General features: G+C 39.4%; 1 protein-coding gene across 1 annotated transcript; it reads left to right on the top strand.

Annotated features, from left to right (window-relative positions):
* The first annotated feature begins 1,100 nt into the window (after positions 1-1,100).
* On the top strand, positions 1,101-4,379 carry LOC123984287 (G-protein coupled receptor 26-like). Its single transcript, XM_046071092.1, has 3 exons — positions 1,101-1,771; positions 2,565-2,678; positions 3,601-4,379. The coding sequence occupies exons 1-3, from the start codon at positions 1,101-1,103 to the stop codon at positions 3,872-3,874; spliced, it is 1,059 nt and encodes a 352-aa protein (XP_045927048.1). The 3' UTR covers positions 3,875-4,379.
* The last annotated feature ends 9,849 nt before the right edge of the window (positions 4,380-14,228 follow it).

The following is a 14,228-nucleotide window of genomic DNA, read 5'->3' as shown; positions in this document are numbered from 1 at the left end:
GACTGGATTTTCCCCATTTCATTTAGGGTTCTATCATTCATTTAAGTTAAGTAAACTCATACACACTGCTGTAGGCTACATTTAGTTCATTTAAAAAAAAAAAAACAGAACAGCACATCATTTGTTGTTGACAAATACTGTACTTGTACAAAAAAATCATCGTACTACCAATCTAAAAGCTAAAGGCTATAAAAGTGTTAAACACATGTCCTCATGGGCTGGAGGCTATACATACACATTATTGCCAGAGGCGGTGGTGCTGCTACACTGGAATAATAATCTGGATGAAAGTAGTCCAGATACACTGCCACCATTTAAAGCGCCATATAAGGCTTTGAACGCTGCACTGATGAGGCTCTGGGGCTCCGTATCGCAGTGACGTCCGGGCCGTGGGTTTGCTGCTGAGAAATTGAAATTAAGTGTTGATGGGGATGTGATTCAATCTAGTCAGACGTTCAAAAAAACCCGATTAATTAACGATTTACACAGCACGAACTTGATCTACATAGGCTACGTGCACAAAACATCTGCTTACCAAAATTGTTATGTTCAACGTAATGCTCATGACATCAGCCTTACCACCAGCCACGCAATCGTGCGTCGTGCTTCTATTTTTACTCTAAAAAGCTATTTTTGAACAGGGGTGCACCAACCTGCTTTCTAGACTCTGACAGAGAAGGCAATACAAGTAGCCTGAAAGCTTTAACTAGCCTACTTTTATGTTATTTTAAAAGCTGCCATCATGTCAATGCGCAATTGCGCAGCCAGGAAACCCTGAGCCGTCAGACCAGTGGTATGACAAGGGTGCTCGAAAAGTACCGCAGAGCCTCACGAGAACAAGCCTCCTGCTCTGGCCACATTCCCATTAACGCACTTCCAAATTTCCTCACAATAATCAGGTGAGCATTCTCTATGATTTCCCTGCGACCAAACCGTGGACACTGTTGGAGGGACCGCTTCGTTTATTGAAGACGTTTGGTGCTAGGGGAGGGTAAGCATGACAATGTACTGGATATGTTGTGACTGCAACTCACGATGATAGTTTGCATCAGGACTCTGGATGCACTTATCAAAAGTCTGGATATTTGAGAGGAAGCACCATGGACGCAGCGGACATAGTTGCTTCCGTGTTGGTTTTGGGGATTATTATCGTCTCGCTGTTGTCCAACGTTGTGGTGCTGATCTGCTTTCTGTACAACCCGGAGATCCGCAAACAGGTACCCGGTCTTTTTATTCTCAACTTGACGTTTTGCAACCTGTTACTTAGCGTGTCCAGCATGCCCCTAACTCTGGTCGGGCTCATCACCAAGGGCCACCCCGGAGGCAGCGGCTTCTGTCAAACTGTGGGTTTCCTTGACACTTTTCTCACCACAAACTCCATGCTCAGCATGGCAGCTCTCAGCATCGATAGATGGGTGGCCGTGGTGTTCCCGCTGAGCTACCACTCAAGAATACGGCACCGGGATGCAGTGATAGCGCTAGGATACACGTGGATACACTCACTTTGCTTCTCCACAGTGGCCACCTGCCGCTCTTGGATCGGGTACCACCACCTTTACGCATCGTGCACTTTGTGCAATGTCAGGGCGAGGGGAACCGGGACGCAATTTATCATTTTCACCGTGGCTTTGCACTCTCTCACTTTCCTCCTGACGCTGATCGTGTTGTGTGTAACGTATCTGAAAGTGTTGAAAGTTGCAAGGTTTCACTGTAAACGCATCGACGTGATCACTATGCAGACGTTGGTGCTGCTTGTGGATATCCACCCCAGGTAAACAATCATTAGACATGAATTGAGTCAAACAAACCCATGTGTCCTCTCATGCGTTTGTCTATCGCTGAAATGTTTGTGTATGTAACCTTTCATTTTGTCCAGTAGGCTAAAGCATTTTAGGAGCATGTTGATCCTGTGACAAAATCAGAACATGCTCCAATTAATGTTAAGACTGAAGATACAGCTCCAGCTCTATGCTTTTCTGCTTTTCTTAAATGACATATATTTACACACTTTTGTGATGAATATTCTTCACTATTCATTTTATTAACCAGTTAATCAGTTATTTACAAAAATAACTGGAATATTAATCAATAATGAAATTGGATACAGTAGTTTCTATCCATTTGCATCTGTGCACTGTCAAAGGTAGACTGAACTAATTAAAAACATACAGTACATACACAAAACTTTCTTGGAAATCCCTCTATGTGACTGCACATGAATTTAAAGTGGTCCACTGATGATGATCTGTCAAGCCTGCTATTTGTCAGTGTTTACATTGTAATGTCTTAATAAGGTCAGCAAAGCCTTCCTCCTGTTTTGCATTTCTATTCATCCTGATTTAGTCAAACAATTAAACTTTGAATTGCACCCCCTCAATTTGCATGATTGATCATCTGTGAAGTGTGACATTTCTCCAATGTAATCCTCAGAGATAACAGCACACAGTTCACTGCTTTTTCACATCCATCCCACATGTTTTCTCTGTGTTTGGACTGCTTCATTATGTCTGCATGTCTCTGATCATGCCTCCTGTGTAGATAATGGTACCTGTATGCTTTGGCAGTGTGCGCCAGAAATGCTTGGAAGAGCAGAAGCGGAGGAGGCTGAGAGCCACCAAGAAGATCAGTACATTCATCGGCACATTTGTGGTATGCTTCACCCCTTATGTCATTACAAGGTGAGCAAAGTTTTATAATGATGTATATGGGTTTTTGTGCGTGAGGATTTTAACCCCATGTACAGTATCATCAAAGCATGTAAAGTTGTCATTTTCATGTCTTTTGAATCAAAAGATTGAAAATAAATGCTTGCTCATATTGTTCAGCAATAAAAAAGTTTTCAAATGATTTTCTCATCCAGCTTAATAAGTAGAACAACCATACCAACACTAGTATATTTGACAGAGTGACTCTGGGTTTTCACGTACCTTGTTGTGGCTGCTAATGTGGTTTTACTTGGCTTATCGCCTTAATGCAGATGGCGATTTAAATGCTTCCTTTTCATAATGTCATAGCTTATTGGTTCTACACACATTTCTAATCCTTGTCACTGAGCTTCCACAACTGGGGAGATGAGAGGGAGAGAGAGAGAGAGAGAAAGAGGCCGATAGCAAATGAGGTGGTGATCGTATCACTGGCTCTCATTAGTATTAGCCCGGGTATTGGTGGTGGCAACCTGTCAGAAGCTGGAAGTAAAAAGGAAGCACATAAGAAACTGTGTGGTAGTGAGACATGTTAGACTTTCACAAATTAAAAAGAAAGATCAATAACAAAACAATGCGCTGGTTGTTTTTACACTTTGTCTGGGCTTTCATTTGATTTATTAGGATAAACTAAGTATCAGGCACTGGATTTGTTGTAAAATGCCAGCAAGAAGTCCAGAAAAAATGACACCCATAATTTCACATTCCCCAACATAGTCATGGCATTTCAGTGAAGTGAAATGATGGCATTTTCACAATATAACAGCATTGGGGGAGGGTCATTTGCTCTAGATGTCTTCCACTCCAGTTACACTGATCCAAGAATTGACTCAACTGCTGCATTTTGTTCATGGATGGTGTGTGACTTTTTTTTCTATTTTTGCTTTATTTGAGGTAGAATGGTAGAGGTCTTCTCCCCAGGGCCCATAAGCCCTCACTGGGGTGTGCTGTCCAAATGTTTGGCCTACAGCAAGGCAGCAAGCGACCCGTTTGTCTACTCGCTGCTGCGTCACCAGTACAGGAAGACCTGCAGCCATCTGGCTAACAAAGTCCTCAAGAGGAGTACACTCAACTCCTCCTCCCTCAGGATGGAGAACAGCATAGGGAGGAGCGACAACTCCAACACAACCAACAACATCCAACCACCTACCAACAAGCCACCTGGCCAGTGAAGATCATTACTTTCAGAGACAATTAGGGTACTGTACCATGCTAAAGGTGTTTTGGCTTTGACATCTTACTTTGAGGTTAACACTCATGGGAACGTGGGTATGACAGTATGTTGACCTCTGTGCGATGGTGTAACATGAATAGGTTCCCAACCTTTCTGTGGCACTCAGCCCTAAGCTCATTGATCTTTCTACTGAGGACATAAGTCTTAAAAGTAGGTCCCACATTAATACTTTAAGTGAAAAGAGATTTTTTTCCTTAAACAGTGCATTTTTAGGGGACTACGTTCAGCAGCAGTTTTGGTACACTAGTGAATATTCACAGCGGCAGGACTTTGTACATGGGGTAAACTCAAAATAAGTGCACATATTAATGTTAATAAGGGAGCATGTCACCCAGTGCAACAGTGCGGGTCACAAATGTCTTTTTAATAGCTTGTTTTGTTTGACAACAATGAAAGACTATTCTATAGAGGATGCTATATCAGGCTTTGGCTACACAGGTAGTAATCAGTAGGATAAATTCATTGAAAAATATATAAATAGCCTTATCCTTTAAAAAAGAATAGACCGACCACTTTTGTAGGTTGTGTGTACAGATTATGGCATTAAGTATTTCAATACAAGTGTAATATGATCTTTTTCTGAGACCATTTTGTAGCTTACTGATAAATTTGTGTCAAATGGACATCAATATTATGGTGACTCATTTTTTAAATGTTTTAAGTGTCATTAGAGGCACAAACTGCCATCCAAATGTGAATAAGAGTGAGCCACATCTCCAACCTGCTATCGCTCCCAAATTAATTAGCAGGACTTATATGTGGACTAACACTAGACTAAATCTTAAGTATTAAAATTCTCTGATGCCGTTGAAGCTTTGGTCAAATCATTAATGTATTAACACAAGACTAAAACTAGAGTATTTGTATTACCTCAAGTCAGTATAGTTGTAAATAAAATCGTCTGAAGGAATCAGTGTTTAAGCCTTTAAATGTGAGACGTTTTACATTCCACCTAAAATGAATGGCTGGATTTCTTTTCAGGCATAACTTCTGACCTCAATGATGATTCTCTGGCTGGATAAAGTAGTATATGTATTAAATGCATTATATAAAATAGATGGATTGATTTTGACAGTACAGTCATGTTGTATGCACAGCAGTACTGCACACTGATGATTTAATTGACATTAATGTTAATGTTGTAGCTGTGAGGCCTGAGTTCTAAAGTGCCTTTTAGACAGTGAGCTCTCTGATTTAATCAAAACACAACAGAGGAAATATTTCACCTTTTTGTTATTCTCTTGGTAATCTGTGCTGTGATTAAGCGTGATGATGGAGCCTGTTATCCAGTTTGGTCAAATTGTAAGGAAGTTTTAAGTAATGTTTATTTTGTAATACCACAACAGTGTATTGCATCAGGCTAAAACAGGGTGAAATATTGTTTGAATGTGGTAGCAACTATTCAGTGATGTGTAATTAACATTCCAGCTCATGCCATATGAGCGGCTGTGTGATGTCTGGGTTGTAAAAATGATTCATTTTGACAACACTGGCAAATCAGGATGTTGTGTCTTTACTTTACTGTGACAGTATGAAGCCTTTAAAAGGCATAAAATCTATTTATTTTTGTCAAAACTGTGTCTGAATTTTTCTAAATATGTTTGCGATTACATTGCAATAAATGCTGTGCATTTTGACATTTTAAAACCTCATTAAGTTTCTTCTTATCTGTTTATCAATGTCTGAATGCATTGCAATATCACTTGAAATGACGCATAGACAGTTTGGCAATGTTTTACTTGAACAATGCTTTTCCAAAAGACAAGTTTGTCAAATCTTTACACCTTTATTCTCCCACGCAACTTAAGGCAAGGAGAAGGCATAATTTATTTTAAAAATCATATAAGATCTGTTCCACCCACCACTGTTGCTGTTGATGTGGCAGCAGAACAAAGACTTTTTACAAAAGCATCAGGGCTGAGAGTTAAAGGCTTTCTTAATTGCAGAGCTGCTTGGAGTGGGAAAAGAAGAAAAGGAGCCAAGAAAAAGAGAGGATAGTAGGCACTACCTCACAAAGTTCAGGTAGCTGCGACAGTACTACAACATCCACATCATCCATCCTCCTCACCTTCATCCTAAACTAAATTTCTGTCATCTTCGGTCTGTCACAAACTTTGTGGTTTACCTCTTTTTTGTTTACCTACTTTGATACAAAGTGCCTGAAACAATATCTATTCTGTATTTGTCAAAAACATGAAACAATTATGTCTTGTCACCATTGTTTTTTTTTTATTATCCACCAAGGGGGGCAAAAATTGCATTTATCATATCACTGTTTTCACAGAGCACACCAACCGTTGGCAATTAGTGAAAAGTATAGTGAAAGTTTGGAATGGACCCCAGTCTGGAGGTGTGCATATACCTAATCTCCCTGGGAGACTCAGTGAGTGGGTGAGAAGCAGACGCAAACCTGCCATACACGAAACGCTGTGTACAGACCTTGTGATTAAGCCACAGTGCGTAGGAAGTACAAGAAAGCAGAGGAGGAAGGCAGGGAAGACACTGGCTGACTTAACACAACCCCAATGTCAGGGCAAGAGTGTCTCATAAAGTAAAACTTTTTCCCCACGAAACATCCTCATGGCATGTAGAAAGTAAATTTTCTCATTGGAGATTTGAGATACTAAGCATTTGTTGTGTTTCGTGATCCTTTAATGTAGACATTTGTGAAAATTTAGCTGTCTCTACTTTATTGTGCAAGCTATTGCTATTTTAGGCAAAATAGAAAGATACATACATTATGTCCTAATGTAGCATAAAGACAGCAGCTGAGTAAAGCTCAGATGCAAAACCTTAGACCATACCTGATGGGCAGACAAAAATATCTTGGCTACATAATGAAATACGTATACTGAAATTTCACACAGCTGAAAGCCTGGAAAGCTAGATGTATTTGATGTAGGTATTTTTAACTGATGGCGATGTAGAAGAAAGTGGCTGTCAAATTGTGCAGAGCATCCAGAGTAACTGGAGTCTTCCATGCATGGCAACTTTTAATCAGCGACAGCAACACTGAACTGCATATGAAATGAATCATCCACCTCACACTGAGAAAACTGATAGATCATTTTAATGTCTTTATGCCAACAAATGAGCAAACAATGCATTTCACTGTACGCTCTCTCAGGTTTGCCCATTAATCATATTAACACACAGCAGGTGTTACCCAACAGTCGGTGTTCAAACATCACAAATCACTTGATCACAGCAACCAAAACATGAAGTGACAATGAATACTGTAGATAAGCTTTTCCATCATGTCTTATTATTTCATTTAATCCCAGTCTCTTCGCCCTCAACCTCTGTGCTTTAACTTGAACAGCAGCTTGTCCATGTCTCTGCCAGTAGGACTGACTACTTATGTATAATGTGAATCATGGGAACGATGGACCTGGATGCATGGTATTCCCCATGCCCTCAAGCAAACATCCTGCACTGCTCACAGAACAAATAAAAATAAGACCATCTATTTCTGTCCAGGAATGCTGTGTTTGTTTTTGCTGTGGGCTGTCAAATGATTTATATCCTCTCAAATGTATTTGCAGCAGTATTTAAAGAGTATTATTGGCTTGAAGTGAACATCTCATACCTCTAATACACAGTTTGGAGGACCCTCAAGCACTTCAGACAAAAATATTAGATTTTAGTCTTTTAAGTTTATCCAACAGGTTTTGGAAAGGTTTCATAAGCACTGCTGTGGCAATTCAAAGAGGAAATAATGTGTATAATGAGTAATGAAGATCAACAAAACCTGATTCAGAAGGTTTCTAACGGAGAATATTAATAAGCAGCCATAGTGGAAGTTGTTTGTTTTGATATTGTGTAATACACCATGGACAGGTCTGCTCCGCAACAAAAATGTCAAGATAATGTTATGGTAAGACCGTAACAAGAGTATAATGATTGAATGATGAATGAATGACTGATGATCAGCAAGGACCAGTGAAGTAGACCAACCAACAGAGCCATGTAAAAAACAATGCCATATTTTACTTCTGTTTAACTGTATACAGTAAGTCGCTTTGTCAAAGCATTTGCCAAATTAATGTAATGTAATTTATACAGAGATAAAACCTAATTTTAACCATTTCTTGATTTTACACATTTGTCAGTCAGTGACAGAAATGTAGAAATAGGCAATCATAATAGACACCTGCATTTAATAGTACATAAATGATCTGAGTTTTCCCATGCTCCATACAAGCGCCAATCAAGATGTGCTGGGTTTCTCTTCTGCAAAAATAGACAGTCGCCTGGCAGCTCTCTGCATAACTTGAGCACCACATTGTTCTGGATTCAAAGCAATAAAGGCACTTAAGAATTTAACCCAATCTGGCCTTTATGTGAACAGATTAGACCAGTGTTCAGCCATAAGATCCACCATTCCAGCAATTGCTTCAGCATAATCAGCAGACAGGTTCAAATATATGGATTGAAATGATATGTGTTTTCTATCCTAATGACACCATTTACACTCATTACATTGTGCATACGTGCTAGAGATATAGTCACTGTTTTGTCTGTAAATTTCATACTTTTGATGCACGAGAAAGGAATTGAGAGAGAAAAAAGAAAGAGAGACACACATAAGGAAAATATGAGGCACTTTACTTACAAAAAATACACAAACACAGAGTTGTCTTCTCCTGCAGCTGCATTATATCTTTCATTTGAAGCAGAGACACTGGCTCTCCTAGAAGTGCAGTTTCATGTCTGAGTCACATCCACAGCTGAGTAATACAGCCCCTCAAACAACAGCACAACTCCTGGCGAGGGAATTCTGCTACACTTTGTGCTTAAAAATAGATCAGGGGGTAAAAAAAAATGCTCCATATTTCTCTTTTTTTAATCCCTAATCAAAATTCAAGACAAGAAAGCATGACACATTAAGGTGTAATTACAAGACTTTTATTTGCATGTGAATACCAAGTGAATCGATTTGCAGTGAAATGATTGTTACGTGTATCATGAGAGCACTCAATGATATCCTGCACGGCCACATTGACTAGACCTAGTGTGACTTTAAACTGCGCCTGCTGCTCTGCTCTGAGAGCTTCTGACAGTTAATGAGAGTATGATGTATGTGGCTTCAGATGGTTAAAAGTGAATCATTTCTAACCATCTGTTGAATGATCAGAAGATACAATAAGTTTCAGTGACTACGTGATTTGGATGTACAGATGGTTCTCAGTGGAAACTTTGATTGGTATCATATGATTAAAGAAGATTTTTTGTTTATTAACTGATTTCTTTTTTGGCAATTTATATGGAATGTAAATTAACTGGAAGGAATAGTTGCATATATAATTCAAAACTGACAATAAATAAGTAAATAATAGACTATGTTGCTTGCTTTTCTGGTATGGTATGACTATACTATTCACATGGAGTTTCCGTGGTAAAATATAGGTCTCGTGCAGGGAAAACAAGCGTGACTGTTTCATGTATCTAAGTCAGTGTCATATATAGAGGGATGTATGTCTATAGATTAGATTTTGTCATGGTAAGATGTAAAACAAAATCAGTTTGTCCTGAGATGAGTTTTTTTTTTAATATTTCATAAATAATCATCAAAGTAACAGTTTCCACACGTCATATGAAGTGGCATATCAGCTGCATATTAACACCTCATTTCAGGTGTTTAAAGTCAGATTCAAACAAACTGAAACCAAGCAAAGAGCAACAAATGCTGTCAGGTCTTTTTTTGAGACTATTCTGACATTCATGTCTCCAGTTAGCATGCTGCCCATGTTCACCAGTGCTGCCCAGTATACAAGGCACATATTCAGACAGCCGCCTCCTACTTCATTGATGGAGAGCTGCACGCAGACCTCCAACTTGCTGAAATCCATTAACTTGACTTGACAGTGTTCCAATTTAAATGAAAGCCATTTATTTTGCCCAACATGCATGAAATGATTCAAAATGTTTGAGCCTAAATGCACTTTATTGATAAATATAAATATGTGACCAAGTAGTATGCAATAATTTAAGTTCATATGTAAAACAGTAATTTACATGTTTCATTGATTTAGAAGGAATTGGAAGGAATATTTACAATACTCACAGGTATTTACAGTAATGCAATCAGTTATTTGTTTGATTTCTTGACCTTAAACGTGTGTGGACAGTTTCAAATGCTTAAAATTTTCATTTATATTTCATTGGTAATATTTGGTAATAGACAACTATGATTGTTGCTTCCTATTAACTGCACGCACCTTTAATTGCTAAGTACTCTTGCGAGAAAGTTTTGGGCAGTAATCTTAGAGGACAGTCAGGCAAGCAGAGAGTAGAGCAACATAGTTATTTTTACAGTTTTTTTACAATCTCATATCCAATCACAACCACTTTACTCATTCCCCCAATTTCAAATAAACAGTTATACCTCCTTGTGTCAGTTTGCTATAAAACCCTCAGATAAACCTAAGGCCATGAGCAGATGCTATGAAATGCATCTGACAGCTGATTCCAGCTTTTTCATTACACTGCTGTCAGCTGCAGTGAAGGCTGAGTGCGATAAAATGTGCCAAAAAGACCCACTCTGACATGAGGTACCATTAGAAATCCCATCAGACAATAATTGAGACCAAAGAGGGTCACGTCTAAACTGACACAGGAAGGATATATCCTTTTTAAAACCTTTTTTTAAAGGTGCATTAGAGCTCAGAGAGGGTTAAAGGTAAAGCAGAAGTGAAGACACCACTTGTTACATTTTAATAGATAGCATTTGCAGTTTCATGCCCTGAAAAAAACAGAATATTCACTGATGCTGAGTGGCACATTGTGATGAGGAGAGTGTGGTGTTCAAATACAACAGGGTGTCACTTTGGCTCAGTGAGCATATACTGTATTTCTTTTTCCAGCTTTGTCAGTCAATACCCTCAACCACAGAGGAAATCTAAAAGAAAAATGTAAGGAGATTGTCATTAAGGGACAGAAAAAGCCCAATGGGAGGGATTGGGAATCTATCAAAACGACAGAGAACAAAAATGATCCACACAATAATTGTTTCAGCCAGCTAAGAATCCATGGCTTAGGAAAAATCCATCATGTCATTTCATTAGGAGAGACCTCGGCAGTGAAAAGATCTCGGAGACAATGGTGCCACTTTCTGAAGAACAGTGGTTACACATTAAGAAGCCGCTCTCGCAGAGGTCACATGAACAAGCAAGCTCATGGCCTATGAAAGGGAGAATTACTGTCAAGTGAAAACACTTGATAACAAAAACCAGGGGAGACCTGAATTTGCAGATGCGTTTGTAATTCCCATGATATAAATCATAGTACACACGGGATGGAAAATGTTTGAATTATCTAACGGATAAGGAAGGTGATCTGATGAGAAATGTGAAGGTATTACAGTTCCTTACTATTGCAGAAGTATACATGAAATTTGTATATTTTTGCTTTTGCACACAGGCAAAATTATGCATGGCATGTGCTGATTTGTAGCAGCTGAGCTGCAACCAGGGACGTTACAAGGATTGAAAGACAGGGGGGGCTTAACCACCAGGGTGTGCGTAACTTGCGCTTGCAAAATCTTTTGTTACTGTATTAGAACTACACTACAACAACCAGTGAAGAAGCCAAGATGTTAACAGGTTAAAAAGCGACAGACACATTCTCTTCTTCTCTTTCTCCTATGTTTAACAAAAGTTACTGCAACCTTAGCTTTTAGACACATCAAAGTTGCATTTGGGGAATTTAATTAGACCAGACTGTGCTCCTGAGTTCTTCTGTAGGTTGTGACTTAAATGCTATCCGTCTGCTCATGTAAATGTTTGATAAAGTGATGTCATATCTAATTCGTCTCTCTATTTGATTAGTTGCAGGTCCAAAGAATGCTATTTAATTGCACTAATTACTGTTACTGCACTGTATATTGGTTCAGACAGAGTGGGATTTTGCTCTGTATAAAATAAAGCTAGACTATAGCTAGACTAGTGTTTTCCATAGCCAACTAAAACATCCCTTTTACTTTACCTCAAGTAAATGTAGCTAAAGTTAAGCAAGTAAGTAATTAACAACAACTTACAGTTTCACTCTGTATCATTCACTATGCTGAATCAATCTTCCTTTACCATTCATCTGTGTTTGTTGGAGTGTGTGTGTGTGTGTGAGTGTGTGTGTGTGTGTCTGCGTGTGTTGGGGTGTGTGTGAGGAAACAACCAAACAATTATTTTAAGCCAATAAATACAAATTATATTTGTCAATATTCTTGCGTCTCTTTGTTTAGTACATGTCTGCACAATTTTAGGGTAGCTTCAGCACCCCTAAAATAGGCCTAAAGACGTCCATGGCTGAAACTTTGCAACAAGTTTTCAATACTTGTGGGACCAAGTGCTGAAGTGGTTAGCGGTGTCGCTTCACAACAAGGAGATCCTGGGTTTATCCACCAGCCTGGAGTTCTCATGTTCCCCCAGTGTCTGAATAGGTTTCCTCTGAGTGCTCCAGTTACCTCTCACAGTCTAAACACAAGTCAGATGAACTGGAAACTGTAGGTGTGATTGCATTGTCTATGTGTCAGGCTCGTTAGACTGCCAACATGTCTAAAAGTATGCACCGCCTCTTTCCCAGTGTGAGCTGGGATGTGACCATGCACAGGACACATGGACACAGATGATGGACAAATGGAACAAATTTCAAGTTGGAAAACATCACCCATAGATCCATCTTGTCACATATTTTTAGTCATGACTCTATGGATGTCAGTGTTGCTCAGTCGGTCGATCCACCACTTTGCTCCAGACTGAAACATCTCAACATTTACTGGATTGATTGCCATAAAACATCTTAAAGATATTCATGGTCCCAAGAAAATTATTCCTGACTTTGGTGATTTTCTGAAGTTTACTCCAGATCCACCAGCAGATGGCATTTTTCACTTTTCCTACATAATCTTCAACATCCACGAGATGGATTTGCACAAAGATTTGTACAGACATAGGTGGTTTCCAGATGGTGTATCCTACTGACTTTCCATGACACCAGAATTTTTATTTGTCCACTGGCATTCCAATCGACTTCTGCTTTTGCTACTTAGCAAATGAAAGCATGCTAACATGCTAAACAATGCTATAAGATGGTGAGCGTGGTAGCTTAAACATTATCTCTGCTATGCAAATCAGTGCTTGAAGTGGAAAACAGTAGGTGCTCTACATGGTAGTTAGTCTCTGATTTTGCTAAGTAATAACTTGTCATAATCATAATCATTCACGCAGAACAACGAGTTCAACATATCAAAAGTTTGCTGATTGCGTCCCTTTGTGTTGTAAAGTGGTGAAGGGCTCAGATTAGGGGTGTGACTGCACATTTGGGTCAGGAGAACAAGACGAGAAGATATTTTAACAATAGGCTATCTTGAATAAATATTTGACGTTGAAATATATCAGTGGAGGGGTCTGGGGGTCCTCCCCCAGATGACTTTGAGCATTAAACACTTGATTTCCTGTATTCCGGAGACATTTTCTGCACCAATTTATGGTGGAAATGTCTTTATTTATATGAAGGTAAACAAAATTAAGGTGGCAGGTGACAATTCAAAATGTAAAAATATAACGGAAAATAATGCGTAAAGCAGTTAATTTGGACAACGCACATTTGTTTTTTCTATATTTCAATAGCATTGCATGTTTTCTTGTTGTGCATTCTTTCAGTTGTTATTTAACATTTCTTGTTGCAAGCTGTTTTTCAGAACATTTTTAACAAAAGCTTTCAAAGAGTGATGGAGACATTCTTATTCTGACCTGTCCCCAGCGTCCCCAGTGTAAAGGACACCTACCTGTCAATATTTTTAAATGTCCCGCCCCATCCAGGCTGTGATTGGTCGGTTCACGAAAAGTGACATTGAGGAGCTACATTCAGCAGGCTGCTAAGGCACCTGAGCTTCTCTTCTCCCTGTCACTCTCCGTCGACAGAGATTAGCAGGCAGGAGAGAATGGGAACAGAGTAGCCTACCTGAAATGGGCTGAAAGCTTGTGAGAAGTCCCGGTACAAGAAAATGTCCCAGTACGCCAAAGAGTAAAATGTCGAGGTGCCGGCCCACCTCAAGCACTGATGCAAATGGTACTGAGTGCAAGTCTATGGCTTGAGAGTACCGACTAAAGTGGTGGGCAATATTAGGTCATGGAGTATTAATGGTGTGTGTGTGTCATGTCTGTGTTGTGCTAACTACTTCAGCATTCCTTGCAAACTCTCTGGATCTTGCACAGCAGCACACATGTACATAATGTAACACACACACACGCACGCACGCACGCACACACACACACACACACACACACACACAC

This window comes from Micropterus dolomieu, linkage group LG15 (assembly GCF_021292245.1).
Source record: "Micropterus dolomieu isolate WLL.071019.BEF.003 ecotype Adirondacks linkage group LG15, ASM2129224v1, whole genome shotgun sequence".
In the NCBI taxonomy this organism is placed as follows: Eukaryota; Metazoa; Chordata; class Actinopteri; order Centrarchiformes; family Centrarchidae; genus Micropterus; species Micropterus dolomieu.
The sequence above is the reverse complement of the archived record's forward strand: the minus strand, read 5'-3'. Positions and strand labels throughout refer to the sequence as shown.

What these genes read in the sequence shown, in the direction of transcription:
- LOC123984287 (XM_046071092.1), top strand. Translation starts at nt 1,101, where the DNA reads ATGGACGCAGCGGACATAGTTGCTTCCGTGTTGGTTTTGGGGATTATT. An exon ending in CTTGTGGATATCCACCCCAG is followed by an intron (nt 1,772 to 2,564) that starts GTAAACAATCAT and finishes ATGCTTTGGCAG; the next exon opens with TGTGCGCCAGAAATGCTTGG. An exon ending in ACCCCTTATGTCATTACAAG is followed by an intron (nt 2,679 to 3,600) that starts GTGAGCAAAGTT and finishes TATTTGAGGTAG; the next exon opens with AATGGTAGAGGTCTTCTCCC.